This window comes from Salmo salar, chromosome 04 (genome assembly GCF_965601325.2).
Source record: "Salmo salar chromosome 04, fSalSal1, whole genome shotgun sequence".
Taxonomy (NCBI): Eukaryota; Metazoa; Chordata; class Actinopteri; order Salmoniformes; family Salmonidae; genus Salmo; species Salmo salar.
The window spans coordinates 37,571,849-37,593,900 of NC_138294.1; the positions used below are offsets into that span (position 1 = coordinate 37,571,849).

Sequence of the window (22,052 nt, forward strand, 5' to 3'; positions counted from 1 at the left end):
TTGTATTTACAGATTTTTATTTTTTAATTATGGTGCAAACAATGACATCCAGATATATTGATACACAATTTTACTGTGCGTGTGTGTATGTGCATCTGTGTGAGTGTGTATGTATATGAAAGAGAGAAAGAGCGAGCGAGCGCACAGAACTTAGTGAGCATACTCCTATGAGTAGCTACTAGAAGCCAGTCAGTCAGTCAGAAAGAGAGGGAGTAAAAACAGAGGGAAAGAAGCCTTGCCTCCACACAATTCTCTACATCTGTATAAACAGACGACCACAGAGAGAATGATAAGAGGTTATCCTATGTACACACGTACAGTACACATTGCACACACGCAGATGAACACATGCGCACACACTTTCTGTCACCTCAACTAAAGGACTAAATGTTCATTTCTGTTTTTTTCCCGCTCTTCCCCCCACATCTTTTATTCTACTCCTTCTCCTCCCCACTTCATCCGCTCTTCCTTCTTTCACACTCCTCTCCTTCCCTCTCTCCCAGGTAGCGTCAGACTATAACAGCGGAGGCAAGATACTAAATAAAACCCTTAAAGGACATACGTGATTGGGTTGCGTGCACTGTGTCACAATTACCCAGCATCCACTGGGGCAGAACACAAACCATTTACCCCATCAGGACGTCATGACAACGGTATGCAAATTTACAGTATACAAGTTTTGGGTGAATTCACCATGCAAGGAATACTTTTCTCTTTTAGTGTGTGTGTGAGAGAGAATGTGTGTGTTAGAGTGTGTAACATTTATTAAGCGTACTCTATATCCAGAATAATTTACATAAAAGGGCAATATTTATTTGAACAGGGCAGGGCGGAGAGCCTGGGTAACCATGGTATGGAGTGCGAGAGGTGGGGCTTAGGTGAGTGTCAAAGAGACAGGGTAGGATAGGAGGGAAGAGGCGGTTATAGGGCTGCTGTTTGGTGGGATAAAGGAGGAGGTTGCGGTGAGTTTGTGGGAAAAGAGGTGGTTGGGGGGGTTATAGGGCTGTGGTTGTGGGGTAGAGAGGAGGATGAGGAGAGGGAGATAGCAGGCAGACTCAGCGACACTCCCACACTTTGACTGTCTGATCAACGCTGCCTGTCACCACGTAGGGAGCAGTCTGGTGCATATCTGGAAGACAGAGATACAGATGTAAGAGACAATGGAAGATGGACTGGGTGGAGGCAGAACTGTGGAACTGGCAGAAGTGTGTTGGAGATTACACACACAAATAGGTGGTTTTGACTAGATGTACAACAATTTGAGGGAATGCACACAGACACATGGATACAAACAAACTCTTACCCAGAGAGGTAACAAAGTGTTCATGGGCACACAAGGTCTTCATGCAGCGCTTGTTCTTGTAGTCCCAGATCCTCAGAGTCTTATCATCAGCACAGCTCACTATGAACCTGCCTCCAGGGTGCACCAACACACCACGTACCCAGTTATCATGACCCACCTAGAGGGAGGATAGAACACGTTACACACACCCAGTTATCATGACCCACCTAGAGGGAGGATAGAACACGTTACACACACCCAGTTATCATGACCCACCTAGAGGGAGGATAGAACACGTTACACACACCCAGTTATCATGACCCACCCAGAAGGAGGAGATAACACGTTACACACACCCAGTTATCATGACCCACCTAGAGGGAGGATAGAACACGTTACACACACCCAGTTATCATGACCCACCTAGAGGGAGGATAGAACACGTTACACACACTAGACCAGTGTTTCCCAACTCCAGTCCTATCCCCAACAGTACATGTTTTTATTGTAGCCCCAGACAAGCACACCTGATTCAACTTAATCATCAAACCCTTGACTTGAATGAGGTGCGTTTGTCTGTGGCTACAATGAAAATGGGTACGGTTGGGGGTACTTGAGGACCGGCGTTGGGAAACACTGTACTAGACCAACCTGTGAAAAAAACACTGGAAACAAATCGGGTTACCTGAGGAGGAGGTAACACACACACACACACAAATGTTACACAAACTCACCAGAGTCATAAGGCACATGCCAGTGCTAATGTCCCACATCTTGATGGTCTTATCTCTAGAGCCAGAGAGAAGGAACGGACCAGACTTCCCATTCTTCTTACTCTACAGAGAGAGAAAGAGGGAGGGGGAGAGAGAGCGAGAGAGAAAGGTCATGAGGGAAGGGGAGAGAGAAAGGGCGAGAGACAGGGGGAGAGCGAATATGCTCATCATTTAAAAACAAGAGCGTGTATGCACCGTTACATTGTTAACCTACAAAAGTACCCAAGGTTTTGAAATTAATATCTAGAAAATTACAGAGGGTTACAGAATGGTTTGACACTAGCTGCCCTTTTCATTTCTCCTGGTTAAAATCCTGCAATCTTGTGGACTAGTGGTCTTAAACCACTGCCTCAGGATCACATTTATCGCCGTAGCATGGGTTCAAATCCAGCCCACTGCTATTGCACCAAAAATCATCTTTCTACGGTCTCTTCTCTATCGAATAAAGCATAAAATGCCAAAAATATGCCTTTAAAAAAAATCTGCTATCTTATTGGTTGAGCTCTGGTACTATGTTCACTGGTTTTCAAAGACACCACCAGAGAGTCTTTAAATTAATTATAGGGTTGCAAAATTCCAGGTTTCACAGACATCCTGGTTGGAGGCTTACGGATTTCCTGCTTATTCCTTCCTGATTCCAGGAATCTTCCAACCAGGATTTCTGGTAAACCTGGGAAATGTGGTAGAGTTACCAAATCTTTGCAACCCTAACCAAATGTGACTCACCATCTGGATTTGGTCTTACGTAGCAACATTTTTATTTTTGTATTTTTTACATTGGATAGTAGAGACAAAATGGTATATCATACACTGCATTTTTGAGGAACAAATGGGAAAGTAATTCTGCTTTGAAAGTTGATAAACTTGTAAACTCACTTTTGAGAAAATGGACCTTGAATGTTTTTGGTACCTACCGGAGAGCTCTCCTTTGTCTAAACCTATTCAGCATCGTTCACACCCTCTTAAGCTTTAGCCCCACCCATCTCCTTGCATTCAGAGCGCACACTTGAGGCTCTGGTCGATGATTTGTTTACCTCTGGATAACATGAAAATAGCCTAACCAGCTCTGCTGGCAACAATTACACTTTTTTTGCCGACGTTTACTGACACCGGCCATATTCAACGCGTGTTGTATCCTTTAGGTTAAGACATGTAGCTAGCTAGCTAGGTAAACAACGTGTAAGATCACACACACACGTCACGTAACGTTAGCTAACGAGCCAGCCAGCAAACGTTAGCTAGTTAAAGAACAATGAACATAGTGCCAAATCATGTCGTTACTACCCTGCATGAATCTGCTGGGAGCTAACCAACCAGGTTCAATGTTAGCTAGCTAACATTAGCCTTTAACTAGCAAAGCAAACGGTTCTGGGATACGAATAGTCATACACGTAATGTTAGCTATGGAGCCAGCCAGCTAACGTTAACCAACTAGCTAACAGTACACTTTAACTTGAAATGAAACCACTTTCTGTCAACATTAGAAAATTAATATCTGAAAACGTAGCTAGCTAGACTATCTTACCTGTATACAACATCATGCATGATGTACGCGTCTCCCTGTCACGGATGCCATGCCACAGTTGCCCTTAGTTTGAAGATGTAATCCGGAGACAGGTGTTTTCTCCATCTCTTTAGCTATCATACTCTAATTTCACTGATTTCAAAACTTGATCCTCCAGAAAGTGGAGCAACACTTATGCAGCTCCACTACACAATATATATTTTTTAAAAGCCACATTCAACAGGATTACCAACACAGACTGACCAGCTCAAATAGACTGAAGCCCTCTATATGGCAGACCAATCCAAACTCCTCTCTCTGCATGTCCAGCCCACTCATTAGCTCAGCCAATCATGGCTGAGCGGTAAGGTTGGCTAGTGGGAATCATGGCTAGTAGGAAGGTTGCTGGATTTTTCTGTGTGCTTAACCAAAAAGGCTTGTAATGTAACAATTTTATTCGTATTTACAGATGCTATACAAGTTTGTTATTAAGGCACATGAAAGTTCACATGTTCCAGAAGGCATTTCTGCCCAAAAACGAATTTTGATAAAAAATAAATAACATTCAAATGGCTCTCCTGTGAAGTCGTAACTTGCGACATATGCCAAGTTTCCTGAAACGGGTCACAAATAGGGTTACTGCAGTGTTTCCCAAACTCGGTCCTGCGGACCACAAGGGGTGCATGCTTTGTTTTCTGCTCTAGCACTATACCGCTGATTCAAATAATCAAACATGATGATTAGTTGATTATTTGAATCAACCGTGTAGTGCTAGGTGAAAAACAAAACATGCAGCCATTGGGGTCCCCAGGACAGAGTTTCGGAAACACTGGGTTACTGAGTTAGGATTAGTGTGAGTACATAGAGGTTCTCCTCACCTCCGAGCTGGTAGCCTCCAGGATGGTAGGGTGAGCGGTATCGGGGGCCCAGGCGATACACTCCACCACGTGTTCGTGCTCTCGCAGCTCAGCCTTACACTCCTTGGAGGTGGCCACCCACACACGCACCGTCTGGTCGTTGGAACAGCTGGCAATAAGAGAACCATCCTGGTTGGGCCGGACCATCCTCACCCACTCCCTGTGGCCTGTAAATGTCTTCACACAGTACCTAAAGAAAGAAAACACTCAGAGTTTTATACATACAAAGACATACACACCTGCAGCAACACTCAAATACGGGACATTTTGCAACACCAGAATGTGTCTGCCACTGGATTAATAAAACATGAGATTAAGTATTTCAGCACCTGATAAGTGAGATAAGTCAATCAAATGTATTTCAATCAAATGTATTTATAAAGCCCTTTTTACATCAGCCGATAAGTGTGTTTGTGTGTCTCACCCAGTGGCCACCTCCCACATTTTGATGGTCTTGTCTCTGGAGGCGGAGACTATGTGGTCTCCGTTGGGCATGATGGCTACAGACGACACGTTATGGTCATGACCTGAAACAGACAGACGGAGGAGAGAGGGAAAGAGATATCAGTAAGCCTAATACAAAATAACCAGTTCCACTTTACAGTAATTACATAGTAGTAACCAAATATATAGAATCATTCTATTTCTTTTTAGAAATATTTATTCAGGGTTTTCAGGTCATATTTCATACATACACTACATGACCAAAGTATAAGGACAACTGCTCGAACATTTAATTCCAAAATCATGGGCATTAATATGGAGTTTGTCCCGCCTTTGCTGCTATAACAGTATCCACTCTTCTGGGAAGGCTTTCCACTAGATGTTGGAACGTTGCTGCGGGGACTTGCTTCCATTCAGTCACAAGAGCACTAGTGAGGTCCAGCACTGATGTTGGATGATTAGGCCTGGCTCGCAGTCGACGTTCCAATTCATCCCAAAGGTGTTCGATGGGGTTGAGGTCAGGGCTCTGTGCAGACCAGTCAAGTTATTCCACACGGATTTTCAACAAACCATTTCTATATGGACCTTGTTTTGTGCACGGGGCATCATCATGCTGAAACAGGAAAGTGCCTTCCCCAAACTGTTGCCACAAAGTTGGATGTCATTGTATGCTGTAGAATACAAGGCACACTTAACCAGCATGATTACCACAGCATTCTGCAGCGATACGCCATCCAATCTGATTTGCGCTTAGTGGAACTATCATTTCTTTTTCAACAGGACAAATGACCCAAAACACACCTCCAGGCTGTGTAAGGGCTATTTGACCAAGAAGGAGAGAGTGATGGAGTGCTGCATCAGATGACCTGGCATCCACAATCACCCAACCCAATTGAGATGGTTTGGGATGAGTTGGACCACAGAGTGAAGGAAAAGCAGACAGTGCTCAGCATATGTGGGAACTCCTTCAAGACTGTTGGAAAAGCATTCCTCATGAAGCTGGTTGAGAGAGTGTGCAAAGCTGTCATCAAGGCAAAGGGTGGCTACTCTGAAGAATCTAAAATATATTTTGATTTGTTTAACAGTTGTTTTGGATACTTCATGATTCCATGTGTGCTATTTCATAGTGTTGATGTCTTCACTATTATTCTACAATGCAGAAAACAGTAAAGAAAAACCCTGGAATGAGTAGGTGCGTCCCAAACTTTTGACTGGTACTGTATGTATATATAAATAATACACATTTCATGGTTTACAATTTCAGATAACTTCAGTTAGATACAATGCATTCGGAAAGTATTCAGACCCCTTGAATTTTTCAACATTCTTACGTTACTGCCCTATTCTGAAATGGATTAAATACATTTTTCCTGAATCTCCACAATACCCCATAATGACAAAGCAAAAACAGGTTTTTAGAAACGTATAAAAAAAAAAAACGTATGTAAATAAGTATTCAGACCCTTTGCTATGACGCTCAGGATGGTCTGAATACTTTCCAAATTCACTGTATCTTTAGATGGGTTATGTACATTTAAGGATTTAGACATTTTCACATTGTTAGAAGGCAGTGCTTCTGTCGTCCCGAGGATCGAAAGGGGTGCACCCCCCTTTCATACATCAAACTCCAATGAAAGGTTTGATGGGTCCCGAAGGCAAGGACCAAGAAGCACAGCTCAGAGATGTATTGACAGGTATGGTAGCAAATTCTCAGCGGGACCAAGCCATCCACACATAATGGAGGCAAATTAAATATTTTAAAATAAATAAACTAAAATCAAAAGTTGAAAGGAGGGTTTGGTCTTTGTAGGTCAACTGTGGAATGAAATACAATTGTTTTCTCTTTTTAAGGTATAACATATTTTGCCAGTTTTAAAAAGTCAATCAAATACTGCAGCCATTGACTGCAATGAAGGGTGGACCTTTTTCCACTCAAGAACTACAAGTATCTTATAGAAAACCAGCTGCACTGGCCTGGACACCATTAAACCAGTAGGTGGTGGACCAAAAAAAGGCCAGCAGAGGACACAATTATACACTGACTCCAAAAATTACAGACAATGTTGCAAAAACATTTAGCCAAAATAGGGATGGGCATTTTACATTTTTTTGGGGCCTGTTCAGTACACATTATATACTTTTTAGTATTCAAGTACTCGAATGAAAACAAATATAATATTTAGAACAGGCCCACATTGAAAAAAAAAAAAGTGTGCATATTTATCTATAGACCTATGCCAACAGCGTGCAACAAACACCTCAATTATCATAACCATTACAGATAACAAATCATGATTGCAACATTTCTCCATATATACTGAACAAAAATATAAATGCAACATGTAAAGTGTTGGTCCCATGTTTCATGAGTTGAAATAAAAGGTCCCAGAAATGTTCCATATGCACAAAAAAGCTGATTTCGTTCAAATTTTGTGCACAAATTTGTTTACATCCTTAATAGTGAGCATTTCTCCTTTGCCAAGATAATCCATCCACCTGACAGGTGTGGCATATCAAGAAGCTGATTTAACAGCATGATCATTACACAGGTGCACCTTGTGCTATGAACAATAAAAGGCCGCAAAAATATGCACACAACACAGTGCCACAGATGTCTCAAGTTGAGGGAGTATGCAATTGGCATGCTGACTGCAGGAATGGCCACCAGAGATGTTGCCAGATAATTATGTTAATTTCTCTGCCTCCAAAGTCATTTTAGAGAATTTGGCAGTACGTCTAACCGGCCTCACAACCGCAGACCACATGTAACCACGCCAACCCAGGACCTCCAATCAGGCTTCTTCACCTTCGGAAGCATCTGAGACCAGCCACACAGACAGCTGATGAAACTGTGGGTTTGCACAACTAAATCATTTCTGGAGGCACATTGTCATGCCATTCATCTGCCGCCATCACATTTTTCAGCATAATAATGCATGGCCCAGTGTCAAGCTGAAAATGTCCCAGTTCTTCCATGGCCTTCATACTCACCAGACATGTCACCGATTGAGCATGTTTGGGATGCTCTGGATTAACTTATACGACAGCGCATTCCAGTTTCCGCCAATATTCAACAACTTGGCACAGCCATTGAAGAGAGGGACAACATTCCACAATCAACAGCCTGAGATGCGAAGTAGATGTGTCACACTGCATGAGGCAAATGGTGGTCACATCAGATAATGACTGGTTTTCTGATCCACGCCACCTACTTGTTTTTTTTTTTTTTACGGTATCTGTAACCAGAGGTATATCTGTATTATCAGTCAGGCCCTAATCTATGGATTTCACATAAGTCATTTATTTCAATTGACTGATTTATGTACAGTGGCAAGAAAAAGTATGTGAACCCTTTAGAAATACCTGGATTTCTGCATAAATTGGTCATAAAATTTCATCTGATTATCATCTAGGTCACAACAATAGACAAACAGTCTGTTTAAACTAATAACAAACAATTATATGTTTGTCTTTATTGAACACACAGTGTAAACATTCACAGTGCAGGGTATGTGAACTCTTGGATTTAATAACTGGTTGACCCTCCTTTGGCAGCAATAACCTCAACCAAACGTTTTCTGCCGTTGCGGATCAGACCTGCACAACGGTCAGAAGGAATTTTTGACCATTCCTCTATACAAAAAAAACTGTTCCAGTTCAGCAATATTCTTGAGATGTCTGGTGTGCACTGCTCTCGAGGTCATGCCACAGTATCTCAAATCGGGTTGAGGTCAGGACTGACTTGGGCCACTCCAGAAGGCGTATTTTCTTCTGTTGAAGACATTCGGTTGTTGATTCACGTTTGTGTTGTTGTCCTGTTGCGTCACCCAACTTTTGTTGAGCTTCAATTGGCGGACAGATAGCCTAACATTCTCTTGCAAAATGTCTTGATAAACATGGGAATTCATTTCGACGATAGCAAGCTGTCCAGGTCCTGAGGCAGCAAAGCAGCCCCAAACCATGATGCTCCTTCCACCATACTTTACAGTTAGGATGAGGTTTTAATGTTGGAGTGCTGTGCCTTTTTTTCCTCCACACATAGTAGTGTGTGTTCCTTCCAAACAACTCAACTGTAGTTTCATCTGTCCACAGAATATTTTGCCAGTAGCGCTGTGGAACATCCAGGTGCACTTTTGCAAACTTCAGATGTCCAGCAATGTTTTTTTTGGACAGCAGTGGCTTCTTCCATGGTGTCCTCCAATGAACACCATTCTTGTTTAGTGTTTTACGTATCGTAGACTCGTCAACAGAGATGTTAGCATGTTCCAGAGATTTCTGTAAGTCTTTAGCTGACTCTAGGATTCTTCTTAACCTCATTTAGCATTCTGCGTTGTGCTCTTGCAGTCATCTTTGCAGGACGGCCACTCCTAGGGAGAGTAGCAAAAGTGCTGAACTTTCTCCATTTACAGGCAATTTGTCTTGCCATGGACTGATGAACATCAAAGCTTTTAGAGATACTTTTGTAACCCTTTCCAGCTTTATGCAAGTCAACAATTCTTAATCTTAGGTCTTCTGAGATGGTTCACATCAGGCAACGCCTCGTGAATAGCAAACTCAAATTTTGTGAGTGTTTTTTATAGGGCAAGGCAGCATCTCCATTCTCGTCTCATTGATTGGACTCCAGGTTAGCTGACTCCTGACTCCAATTAGCTTTTGGAGAAGTCATTAGTCTAGGGGTTCACATATTTTTTCCAACCTACACTGTGAATGTTTAAATTATGTTTTCAATATAGTTAATAATGTGTGTGTTATTAGTTTAAGCACACTATGTTTGTCTATTGTTGTGATCAGATCAAATTTGATGACCAATTTATGCAGAAATCCAGGTAAATCCAAAGGGGCCATACTTTTTCTTGCCACTGTATATGAACTGTTACTCAGTAAAAAAAAAATGAATGAAATCAGCGATAAACCTTTGTAAGACATTCATTTTCACAGTATTTATGCATCCAGATAAAAGGGAAGAAGCAACCAGAGCTCAAAGTCAAGTTCTAGTAACTTCTTAAAGTTTGCCTTTAGGTATTTAAAATGGCAGACAACCAGTATTCAGACCCATTCACTTTTTGTTACGTTACAGCCTTATTCTAAAAAGGGCAAAAACAATTTTTCCCCCATTTCAAACTACACACAATACCCCATAATGACAGTGCAAACAGGTTTTTAGATTTATTTTTGCAAATGTAATAAAAAAACAAAAAACAGAAGGTATTTACATAAGTATTCAAACCCTTTGGTATGAGACTCGAAAATGAGCTCATCCTGTTTCCATTGATCATCCTTGAGCTCTCTCTACAACTTGGGAGCCTGTGGTAAATTCAATTGATTGTACATGATATGGAGAGGCTATAGAGTTTGTCCAGTTTGGCCGGGCGTCCAGCTCTATGAAGAGCCTTGGTGGTTCCAAACTTCTTCCATTTAAGAATGATGGAGGCCACTGTGTTCTTGGGGACCTTCAATGCTGCAGACAGTTATTGGTACACTTTCCCAGAGCTGTGCCACGACACAATCCTGTCTCGGATCTCTACGGACAATTCCTTCGACCTCATGGCTTGGTTTTTGCTCTGACATGCACTGTCAACTGTGGGACCTTATATAGACAGGTGTGCGCCTTTCCAAATCATGTCCAATCCATTGAATTTACCACAGATGGACTCCAATCAAGTTGTAGAAACATCAAGGATGATCAATGGAAACAGAATGCACCGGAGCTCAATTTCTAGTCTCATTGCAAAGGGTCTGAATACTTTTGTAAATAAGGTTGTTTTTTGCAAAAATTTCTAAAAACCTGTTTTCGCTTTGTCATTATGGGTTATTTTGTGTAGATTGATGGGGGAAAAATGAATTTAATAAATTTTAGAAAAAGGCTGTAATGTAACAAAATGTGGAATAAGTCAAGGGGCCCGATTACTTTCCAAATGCACTGTATAATATTAAACAGATGTTTCAAATTTTAAAAAGAATGCCTGTTTTTAATAAATCCTGTCTGATCGGGGTTGATTATGGAAGGTAAGTGCTAGGGTTTTAGCTAATATCCAATTCAAAAGCGAGAGAGGGTCCTTATCTTTCTTTAGGATGAATGATATAGTGGCTTGATAAAAAGTCTGGGGTATAGAGATTTATCAAAGCAGTGGGAGTAGGCTGAAGCTAATAGTGGACGGAGTTGTTTAGAAAATGTCTTAAAATTCAGCTGAGAACCCATCTAGTCCCGGTAAAATTTCTGAAGTGGTAAATGGTTTATCAAGATCCATTCTCACTGCATCCGTTAGCTTGGGTATTGGTAAACTTGAGCGGAAAGCATCTGTCAAGTGATCTCCAGAGGCTTCAGTGCGATATAAATCAAAACTCATTTGAGATCAACCAATTGGTGGGCTAGAATTCTATTTCTATGGTAGTAACTATGTAAGTACACTAACAACAGTGTAGGTATGTCAGAGTTTCTGTTAGCCGGTAAATGCCGGCTTTAGGACATGCTGTAGCGGTTTGTCACATGCAATATGCTTTGTGGACTCCACTGGACAGAGGTTGCTCTCCGGTTTTGTGAGTAAACAAAAAAGGTGTGGTGAGGTATCTTCTTATTGTCTCGGCCTTAGGCATATACCACGGGTCAATCATCGCTAGAAGGGATCCAGCTTTTGTCAAATTAACGTCAAAAGTTGATTTTCTTTGCATTTTAGCTAACCTTAACCCCAACTCCGTTACCCTTACCTTTTCCTAGCCTTAGCCGGTTAGGATTATTAGGTTTATTAGGTTATGTTAATTATCCTAACCTGCTGCTTAAATTCTCCTAACCTGCAATGAAAAGTCAAACATGACGTTATTTGACAAAAGCTGGATCCCTTTAAACCATGACCTGCTGGCCCTGCTGTTCGCAGACAGTCATGTTTTGTTATTTATTAGGCCTAATTAAAATGTTCATGCCTAGGCTAAATTAAAGAGGCCTAACATTTTCAAACAAATAGCCTATAGGACAGGTCGTTTGCAAATAATATTATACAAATATTATATTTTGAAGTAGTGCTTTATTAATGTATATACATATGGATGTCCAGTAAATTTCTCAAATGTCCAGTAAATTCAAATCTTGCCGGTCACATTGTCCGGCGCCAAAACATAAATCCTGAGGTAGGTACACATTGGTAAATAGTGCTTGTTATGCTGTTATACCACTTGGAGGAACACACATCCACACACACACACCTCAGCCCCTCACCGTGCATGGTGCGGATGCACTCGAAGCCCTGGAAGTCCCACAGCTTGATGGTCATGTCTGCAGAACAGGAAGCCAGCAGCTTGCCTGTCTGGTCAAAGGAGATGTCCTGGACAGAGTCTGTATGGCCCTTCAGTGTCCGCTCAAAGTCCCCTGCCTCATAGTCCCACACCTAGAGAAATACACACACATTACAAACACAGTCAGTTAATATCACTTTGAAACATTTTCAACATGACAATAAACTTCCTCTGGATCAATGCAAATCAGCATAAAATGTTTTGGAAATTGGAATCATACCCAATGCAAATGAGTGAGTGAGAGAGAAAGAAAGGAGAGACGACAAAAATAAAAGAAAGACTAGAGTGAAAGAGAGACAGCGAAAGAAAGGAGAGAAAGGCGGTGAAAGAAAGAGCAGGAGGAGATTTGCATGTATCCCAGGGTACAGTACTCGGTGCTCTGCCAGCGTTGCCCCTGGTTACCAGAGCATCACCCCATCTCAACGTAGATAAGCAGTGACACAGCAGAAAAGACAAAGAGTGAGGGAAAAAGCAAGAGAACAGGCTGAATGAACAACAAAACACTGAATGCAATATGAAATTGTATGAAATATTTTGGGGAATGGCCTCGTCTCCGAGGGAAGATGGCAGGTAGCCCTATGTGGGGCTGCTGGCATCGAAACCCACCCCACTGGGGGAGAGGAGCTCCAATGATGGGCCTTAAGGTTATTATAGCTGGTGGTGGTGAGGGTGGTGGATGGTTGTCGAAAACTGTTGCTGAAAAACAGCAAGTGAGAGAACGAGGGTAAGTTGACATATACAGTTAGGTTGGAGTCATTAAAACTCGTTTTTCACCCACTTCACAAATTTCTTGTAAAAAAACTATAGTTTTGGCAAGTCGGTTAGGACATCTACTTTGTGCAGGACACAAATAATTTTTCCAACAATTGTTTACAGACAGATTATTTCACTTATAATTCACTGTATCACAATTACAGTGGGTCAGAAGTTTATATACACTAAGTTGACTGTGCCTTTCAACAGCTTGGAAAATTCCAGACAATTATGTCATGGCTTTAGAAGCTTCTGATAGGCTAATTAACATCATTTGAGTCAATTGGAGGTGTACCTGTGGATGTATTTCAAGGCCTACCTTCAAACTCAGTGCCTCTCTGCTTGACATCATGGGAAAATCTAAAGAAATCAGCCAAGACCTCAGAAAAAAATAAATTGTAGACCACCACAAGTCTGGTTCATCCTTGAGAGCAATTTCCAAACGCCACATTCATCTGTACAAACAATAGTACGCAAGTATAAACACCATGGGACCACGCAGCCGTCATACCGCTCAGGAAGGAGACGCGTTCTGTCTCCTAGAGATGAACGTACTTTGATGCGAAAAGTGCAAATCATTCACAGAACAACAGCAAAGGACCTTGTGAAGACACTGGAGGAAATGTATCTATATCCACAGTAAAATGAGTCCTATATCGACAGAACTGAACGGCTGCTCAGCAAGGTAGAAGCCACTGCTCCAAAACTGCCATAAAAAAGCCAGACAACGGTTTGCAACTACACATGGGGAGAAAGACAGTACTTTTTGGAGAAATGTCCTCTGGTCTGATGAAACAAAAATAGAACTGTTTGGCCATATTGACCATTGTTATGTTAGGACGAAAAAGGGGGAGGCTTGCAAGCTGAAGAACACCATCCCAAACGTTGAAGCACGGGGGTGGCAGCATCATGTTGTGGGGGTGCTTTGCTGCAGGAGGGCCTGGTGCACTTACAAAATAGATGGCTACATGAGGAAGGAAAATTATGTGGATATATTGAAGCAACATCTCAAGACATCAGTCAGGAAGTTAAAGCTTGGTCACAAATGGGTCTTCCAAAATGGACAATGACCCCAAGCATACTTCCAAAGTTGTGGCAAAATGGCTTAAGGACAACAAAGTTGTCACAAAGCCCTGACCTCAAACCTATAGAAAATTTGTGGTCAGAACTTTCTGTCTTTCTCTCGGAGGACCTGAGCCCTAGGACCATGCCTCAGGACTACCTGGTATGATGACTCCTTGCTGTCCCCAGTCCACCTGGCCGTGCTGCTGCTCCAGTTTCAACTGTTCTGCCTGCGGCTATGGAACCCTGACCTGTTCACCGGACGTGCTTGTTGCACCCTCGACAACTACTATGATTATTATTATTTGACCATGCTGGTCATTTATGAACATTTTAACATTTTGACCATGTTCTGTTATAATATCCACCCTGCACAGCCAGAAGAGGACTGGCCACCCCTCATAGCCTGGTTCCTCTCTAGGTTTCTTCCTAGGTTTTTGGCCTTTCTAGGGAGTTTTTCCTAGGGAGTTTTTCCTAGCCACCGTGCTTCTTTCACATGCTTTGCTTGCTGTTTGGGGTTTTAGGCTGGGTTTCTGTACAGCACTTTGAGAATATCAGCTGATGTACGAAGGGCTATATAAAAATAAATTTGATTTGAACTGAAAAAGTATGTGCAAGCAAGGAGGCCTACAAACCTGACTCAGTTACACCAGCTCTGTCAGAAGGAATGAGCCAAAATTCACCCAACTTATTGTGGGAAGCTCGTGGAAGGCTACCTGAAACATTTGACCCAAGTTAAACAATTTAAAGGCAATGCAACAAAATACTAATTGAGTGTATGCAAACTTCTGACCCACTGGGAATGTGAGGAAAGAAATAAAAGCTGAAATAAATCATTCTCTACTATTATTCTGACATTTCACATTCTTTAAATACAGTGGTGATCCTAACTGACCTAAAACAGGGAATTTTTACTGGATTAAATGTCAGGAATTGTGAAAAACTGAGTTTAAATGTATTTGGCTAATGTACACTTCCGACATCAACTGTAAATACATCCCAAGATTTACACCCATTGGTTGAGAGAGAAGGTAATAATTGCAAGAGTGAGCCCATAGGCTGAAGAGCAAGCATGAGGAATGTGCATTTTTGTAAATAGGTGAATGATATTCCGCACATGGTTAACAGGAAAGAGAAGAAACAAGACGCCGGTAGAATAGGAAAAAGTGAATTGTGTGATTACTGGATGAAATTAATCAAGCATTCAGACCAGCCTTCCTGGTAGAACTCTCGTAAACTACAGTGCATTCGGAAAGTATTCAGACCCCTTGACTTCTTCCACATTGTTATGTTACAACCTTATTCTCAAAGTGATTAAAAACATTTTTTAAATGTTTTTTTCCCACAATCAACCTACACACAATATCCCATAATGACAAAGCAAAAACAGGTTTACGCATTTTTTGCTAATGTATTAAATGTAAAAAACAGAAATATCAAATTTACATAAGTATTCAGACCCTTTACTCAGTACTTTGTTGAAGCACCTTTGGCAGCAATTACAGTCTTGGTTATGACTCTACAAGCTTGGCACAACTGTTTTTGGGGAGTTTCTCCCATTCTTCTCTGCAGATCCTCTCAAGCTCTGTCAGGTTGGATAGGGAGCTTCGCTGCACAGCAATTTTCAGGTCTCTCCAGAGATGTTCGATTGGGTTCAAGTCTAGGCTCTGGTTGGGCCACTCGGACATTCAGACTTGTCAGAAAAGCCACTCCTGCATTCTCTTGGCTGTGTGCTTAGGATCGTTGTCCTGTTGGAATGTGAACCGTCGCCCGTCTGAGGTCGTGAGCGCTCTGGAGCAGGTTGTCATTGTTCCCTTGATCCTGACTAGTCTCCAAGTCCCTGCCGCTGAAAAGCAATCCCCAAAGCATGATGCTGCCACCACCATGATTCACCGTAGAGATGGTGCCAGGCTTCCTCCAGACGTGACGCTTGGCATTCAGGCCAAAGAGTTCAATCTTGGTTTCATCAGACCAGAGAATCTTGTTTCGCATGGTCTGAGTGCTTATAGGTGCCTGGCCACTCTACCATAAAGGCCTGATTGGTGGAGTGTTGCAGAGATGGTTGTTCTCCCATCTCAACAGAGGAACTCTGGAGCTCTGTCAGAGTGACCATCAGGTTCTTGGTCACCTCCCAGACCAAGTCCATTCTCCCTCGATTGCTCAGTTCGGTCGGGCGGCCAGCTCTAGGAAGAGTCTTGGGTGGTTCCAAACTTCTTCCATTTTTTAAAAAACATTTTAGTCATTTAGCAGACGCTCTTATCCAGAGCGACTTACAGTAGTGAATGCATACATTTCATACTTTTTTTTGTGTGTGTGTGTACTGGCCCCCCGTGGGAATCGAACCCACAACCCTGGCGTTGCACACACCATGCTGGCGTTGCAAACACCATGCTCTACCAACTGAGCCACAGGGAAGGCCATTTAAGAATGATGGAGGCCACTGTGTTCTTGGGGACCTTCAATGCTGCAGAATTGTTTTGGTACCCTTCGCTAGATCTGTTCCTCGACACAATCCTGTCTCGGATCTCTACGGACAATTCCTTCAACCTCATGGCTTTTTTTTTTGCTCTGATATGCACTGTCAACTGTGGGACCTTATATAGACAGGTGTGCGCCTTTCCAAATCATGTCCAATTAATTGAATTTACCACAAATGGACTCCAATCAAGTTGTAGAAACATCTCAAGGATGATCAATGGAAACAGGATGCATCAGAGCTTAATTTTGAGTCTTATAGCAAAGTATCTGAATACTTATGCAAATAAGGTATTTTATAAATTTGAAACATTTCTAGAAACTTGTTTCATTTTCTCATTATGGGGTATTGTGTGTAGATTGATAAGGACATGTTTTAATTGAATAATTTTTCAGAATAAGGCTGTAATGTAACAAAATGTGGAAGAAGTCAAGTGGTCTGAATACTTTCCGAATGAGGAATAAGGAAAATGAGAGCGAGAGCGAGAGAGAGAGAGAGAGAGAGAGAGAGAGAGAGAGAGAGAGAGAGAGAGAGAGAGAGAGAGAGAGAGAGAAGATTAAGAGGACGAAAGCTAATGGACAGGGTGGGGCTGCTTAGAGATAATATCTAATGGGACACAGTCACTGACATACAGTATGTGTTTAAAAAAAAACATTTGTGGACCAGGGAACCATAGGCCTACATAAGATACATAGGCCTATTGAAACAACCAGCTTGGATTGCAAACAATACTACCATATAAAAGTTCAAAGAAATACTTTGTTTCTAGGAGTGAACGAAGACAGACAGACAAAATGAATAAAGTGAGCAAAAGAAGCATATTGTCATATAAAAGTGTATAAATTCACAATCTCAATTCAATTAGACACCAAATAAAGTTCTGAATGTCCAAGTCCCAAACCCAACACAAAATGGTCCCAATGTCAATCAAATCAAAAAATGAGCAATCCCCCTTCAAAATACAAAAATATAAGTAATCCATAACAGGCACAAACTAATACAGTCAACAGGATCAATCTCACCGGATGGTTGAGGAAAATCCGGCCTGGTGGAGATTTCCTTATCAAATCAAACTTTATTTGTCACATGCGTCGAATACAAGTGTAGACTTTACAGTGAAATGCATACTTACAAGCCCTTAACCAACATGTCAGTTCACGAAGAGTTAAGAAAATATTTACCAAGTAGACTAAAATAAAAAGTAATAATAAAAAGTAACACAATAAGAATAAAAATAACGAGGCTATATACAGGGGGCACCGGTACCGAGTCAGTGTGCAGGGGTACAGGTAAGTTGAGGTAATTTGTACATGTAGGTGGGGGTGAAGTGACTATGCATAGATAATAAACAGCGAGTATCAGCAGTGTACAAAAGGGAGAGGTCAATGTAAATTGACCGATGCCGATTTTAATAATTGTTCAGCAGTCTTATGGCTTGGGGGTAGAAGCTGTTGAGGAGCCTTCTGGTCCTAGACTTGGCGCTCCGGTACCGCTTGCCGTGTGGTAGCAGAGAGAACAGTCTATGACTTGGGTGACTAGAGTCTCTGACAATTTTATGAGCTTTCTTCTGACACCGCCTATTATATACAGTTGAAGTCTGAAGTTTACATACGCTTAGGTTGGAATCATTAAAACTCGTTTTTCAACCTCTCCACAAATTTCTTGTCAACGAGCTATAGTTTTGGCAAGTCGGTTAGGACATCTACTGTGTGCATGACAAGTAATTTTCCCAACAATCATTTACAGACAGATTATTTCACTTATAATTCACTGTATCACAATTCCAGTGGGTCAGAAGTTTACATACACTAAGTTGACTGTGCCTTTAAACAGCTTGGAAAATTCCAGAAAATGTCATGGCTTTAGAAGGTTCTGATAGGCTAATTGACATCATTTGAGTCAATTGGAGGTGTACCTGTGGACATATTTCAAGGCCTACCTTCAAACTCAATGCCTCTTTGCTTGACATCATGGGAAAAAAAAAAAAAATCTGCCCAAAAAAAATCAGCCCAAAAAATTGTAGACCTCCACAAATATGGTTCATCCTTGGGAGCAATTTCCAAACGCCTGAAGGTACCACGTTCATCTGGGCAACCAATAGTACATAAGTATAAACACCATGGGACCACGCAGCCGGATTAATACTAGGTTTAAATGTCAGGAATTGTGAAAAACTGAGTTTAAATGTATTTGGCTAAGGTGTCTGTAAACCTCCGACTTCAACTGTAGGTCCTGGATGGCAGGAAGCTTGGCCCCAGGGATTTACTCGGCCGTTCACACTACCCTCTGGTAGCACCTTACGGTCAGATGCCGAGCAGCTGCCATACCAGGTGGTGATGCAACCGGTCAGGATGCTCTCGACAGTGCAGCTGTAGAACCTTTTGAGGATCTGGGGACCCATGCCAAATCTTTTCAGTCTCCTGAGGGGGAAAAGGTTCTGTCATGCCCTCTTCACGACTGTCTTGGTGTGTTTGGAACAGGACAGTTCGTTGGTGATGTGGACACCAAAGAACTTGAAAAACTCTCGAACTGCTCCACTACAGCCCCGATGTGAATGGGGAGCCTGTTTGGCACGCCTTTTCCTGTAGTCCACAATCAGCTCCTTTGTCTTGCTCACATTGAGGGAGAGGTTGTGGTCCTGGCACCACAATACCAGTTCTCTGACCTCCCTATAGGCCGTCTCATCGTTGTTGGTGATCAGGCCTACCACTGTTGTGTCGTCAGAAAACGTAATGATGGTGTTGGAGTCATGCTTGGCCACGCAGTCGTGGGTGAACAGGGTGTACAGGAGTGGACTAAGTACACACCCCTGAGGGGCCCCAGTGTTAAGGATCAGCGTGGCAGTCGTGTTGTTACCTACTCTTACCACCTGAGGGCGGCCCGTCAGGAAGTCCAGGATCCAGTTGCAGAGGGAGCTGTTTAGTCCCAGAGTCCTTAGCTTAGTGATGAGCTTTGTGGGCACTATGGTGTTGAACGCTGAGCTGTCGTTAACCTCTCTAGGGTAGGGGGCAGTATTTTCACATCCGGATAAAAAAACGTACCCGATTTAATCTGGTTATTACTACTGCCCAGAAACTAGAATACGCATATAATTGTTTGATTTGGATAGAAAACACCCTAAAGTTTCTAAAACTGTTTGAATGGTGTCTGTGAGTGTAACAGAACTCATATGGCAGGCCAAAACCTGAGAAGATTCTGTACAGGAAGTGCCCTCTCTGACCATTTCTTGGCCTTCTACACTCTCTTTATCGAAAACAGAGGATCTCTGCTGTAACGTGACACTTTCTAAGGCTCCCATAGGCTCTCAAAAGGCGCCAGAACGTTGAATGATGACTTTGCAGTCCATGGCTGAAAAACAGTAGCGCATTTGGATAGTGGTCGATCTGAAAACAATGAGACGGGTGCACGTGAAGAGGCCATTTTACATTTTGTCTCCCGGTCAGAATATTATCGCTATTTTACGAGAAAAATCGCATAAAAATGTATTTTAAACAGCGTTTGACATGCTTTGAAGTACAGTTATGGAATATTTTGAAATTTTTTGTCACGATACGCATCCGCACGTCACCGTTCGGATAGTGTCTTGAACGCAAGAACAAAACAGAGGATATTTGAACATAACTATGGATTATTTTGAACCAAAACAACATTTGTGGATGAAGTAGAAGTCCTGGGAGTGCATTCTGACGAAGAACAGCAAAGGTAATCCAATTTTTCTTATAGTAATTCTGAGTTTAGTGAACGCCAAACTTGGTGGGTGTCAAATTAGCTAGCCCGTGATGGCGAGCTATCTAGTCAGAATATTGCAAAATGTGCTTTTGCCGAAAAGCTATTTTAAAATCTGACACCGCGATTGCATAAAGGAGTTCTGTATCTATAATTCTTAAAATAATTGTTATGTTTTTTGTGAACGTTTATCGTGAGTAATTTAGTAAATTCACCGGAAGTTTTCGGTATGTTTGCTAGTTCTGAACGTCACATGCTAATGTAAAAAGCTGGTTTTTGATATAAATATGAACTTGATTGAACAAAACATGCATGTATTGTATAACATAATGTCCTAGGAGTGTCATCTGATGAAGATCATCAAAGGTTAGTGCTGCATTTAGCTGTGGTTTTGGTTTTTGTGACATTATATGCTAGCTTGAAAAATGGGTGTGTGATTATTTCTGGCTGGGTACTCTCCTGACATAATCTAATGTTTTGCTTTCGTTGTAAAGCCTTTTTGAAATCGGACAATGTGGTTAGATTAACGAAAGTCTTGTCTTTAAAATGGTGTAAAATAGTCATATGTTTGAGAAATTGAAGTAATAGCATTTCTAAGGTATTTGAATATCGCGCCACTCGATTCCACTGGCTGTTGACTGGGTGGGACGATTTCGTCCCACATACCCTAGAGAGGTTAATGAACAGCATTCTCACATAGGTGTTCCTTTTGTCCAGGTGAGAAAGGGCAGTGTGGAGTGCGATTGAGATTGCATCATCTGTGGATCTGTTGGGGCAGTATGCGAATTGGAGTGGGTCTAAGGTGTCTGGGAGGATGCTGTTGACGTGAGCCATGACCAGTCTTTCAAAGCACGGGGCAGTAATCATTTAGACAGGTTACCTTTGCATCCTTGGGCACAGGGACTATGGTGGTCTGGTTGAAACATGTAGGTATTACAGACTCGGTCAGAGAGAGGTTGAAAATGTCCGTGAAGACACTTGCCAGTTGGTCCACGCATGCTTTGAGTACATGTCCTGGTAATCCGTCTGGCCCAGCGGCTTTTGTGAATGTTGGCCTGTTTAAAGGTTTTCTTCAACTCGGCTACCGAGAGCGGTATCACACAGCCTTCCAGAACAGCTGGTGCTCTCGTGCATGCTCCAGTGTTGCTTGCCTCGAAGCGAGCGTAAAGGGCATTTAGCTCATCTGGTAGACTCACGTCACTGGGCAGCTCGTGTCTGGGTTTCCCTTTGTAGTCCATAATAGTTTTCAAGCCCTACCACATCCGACGAGCATCAGAGCCGGTGTAGTAGGATTCAATCTTAATCCTGTATTGACGCTTTGCTTGTTTGATGGTTCGTCTGAGGGCATAGCGAGATTTCTTATAAATGTCCGGTTTAGTCTCCCGCTCCTTGAAAGTGGCAGCTCTAGCCTTTAGCTCGATGCTGCCTGTAATCCATGGCTTCTGGTTAGGATATGTATGTACAGTCACTGTGGGGACGACGTCGTCGATGCACTTATTGATGAAGCCTGTGACTGAGGTGGTGTACTGCTCTATGCCATTGGATGAATCCCAGAACATATTCCAGTCTCTGCTAGCAAAACAGTCCTGTAGTGTAGCATCCGCGTCATCTGACCACTTCCGTATTGAGCGAGTCACTGGTACTCCCTGCTTTAGTTTTTGCTTGTAAGCAGGAATCAGGAGGATAGAATTATGGTCAGATTTGCCAAATGGAGGGCGGAGGAGAGCTTTGTATGTATCTCTGTGTGTGGAGTAAAGGTGATCTAGGATATTTTTTTTATCTGGTTGCACATGTGACATGCCAGTAAAAATTTGGTATAAGTGATTTA

General features: G+C 42.2%; 1 protein-coding gene across 7 annotated transcripts in view; it reads right to left on the minus strand.

Moving 5' to 3' along the window:
- The window catches only part of lis1b (Lissencephaly-1 homolog B), a 52,567-nt gene continuing 30,515 nt past the window's right edge, over nucleotides 1-22,052 (minus strand). For 6 of the 7 annotated variants that reach the window (XM_014195675.3, XM_045716209.2, NM_001140263.1 and 3 more), the window contains 6 exon segments: nucleotides 12,131-12,299; nucleotides 4,901-5,003; nucleotides 4,438-4,666; nucleotides 2,017-2,118; nucleotides 1,304-1,460; nucleotides 1-1,129 (listed from right to left, as the gene is read on the minus strand). In XM_014195675.3, coding sequence (XP_014051150.1) covers nucleotides 1,056-1,129; nucleotides 1,304-1,460; nucleotides 2,017-2,118; nucleotides 4,438-4,666; nucleotides 4,901-5,003; nucleotides 12,131-12,299 — 834 coding nt within the window. In that variant the 3' untranslated portion in view covers nucleotides 1-1,055. 7 annotated transcript variants of the gene reach the window in all.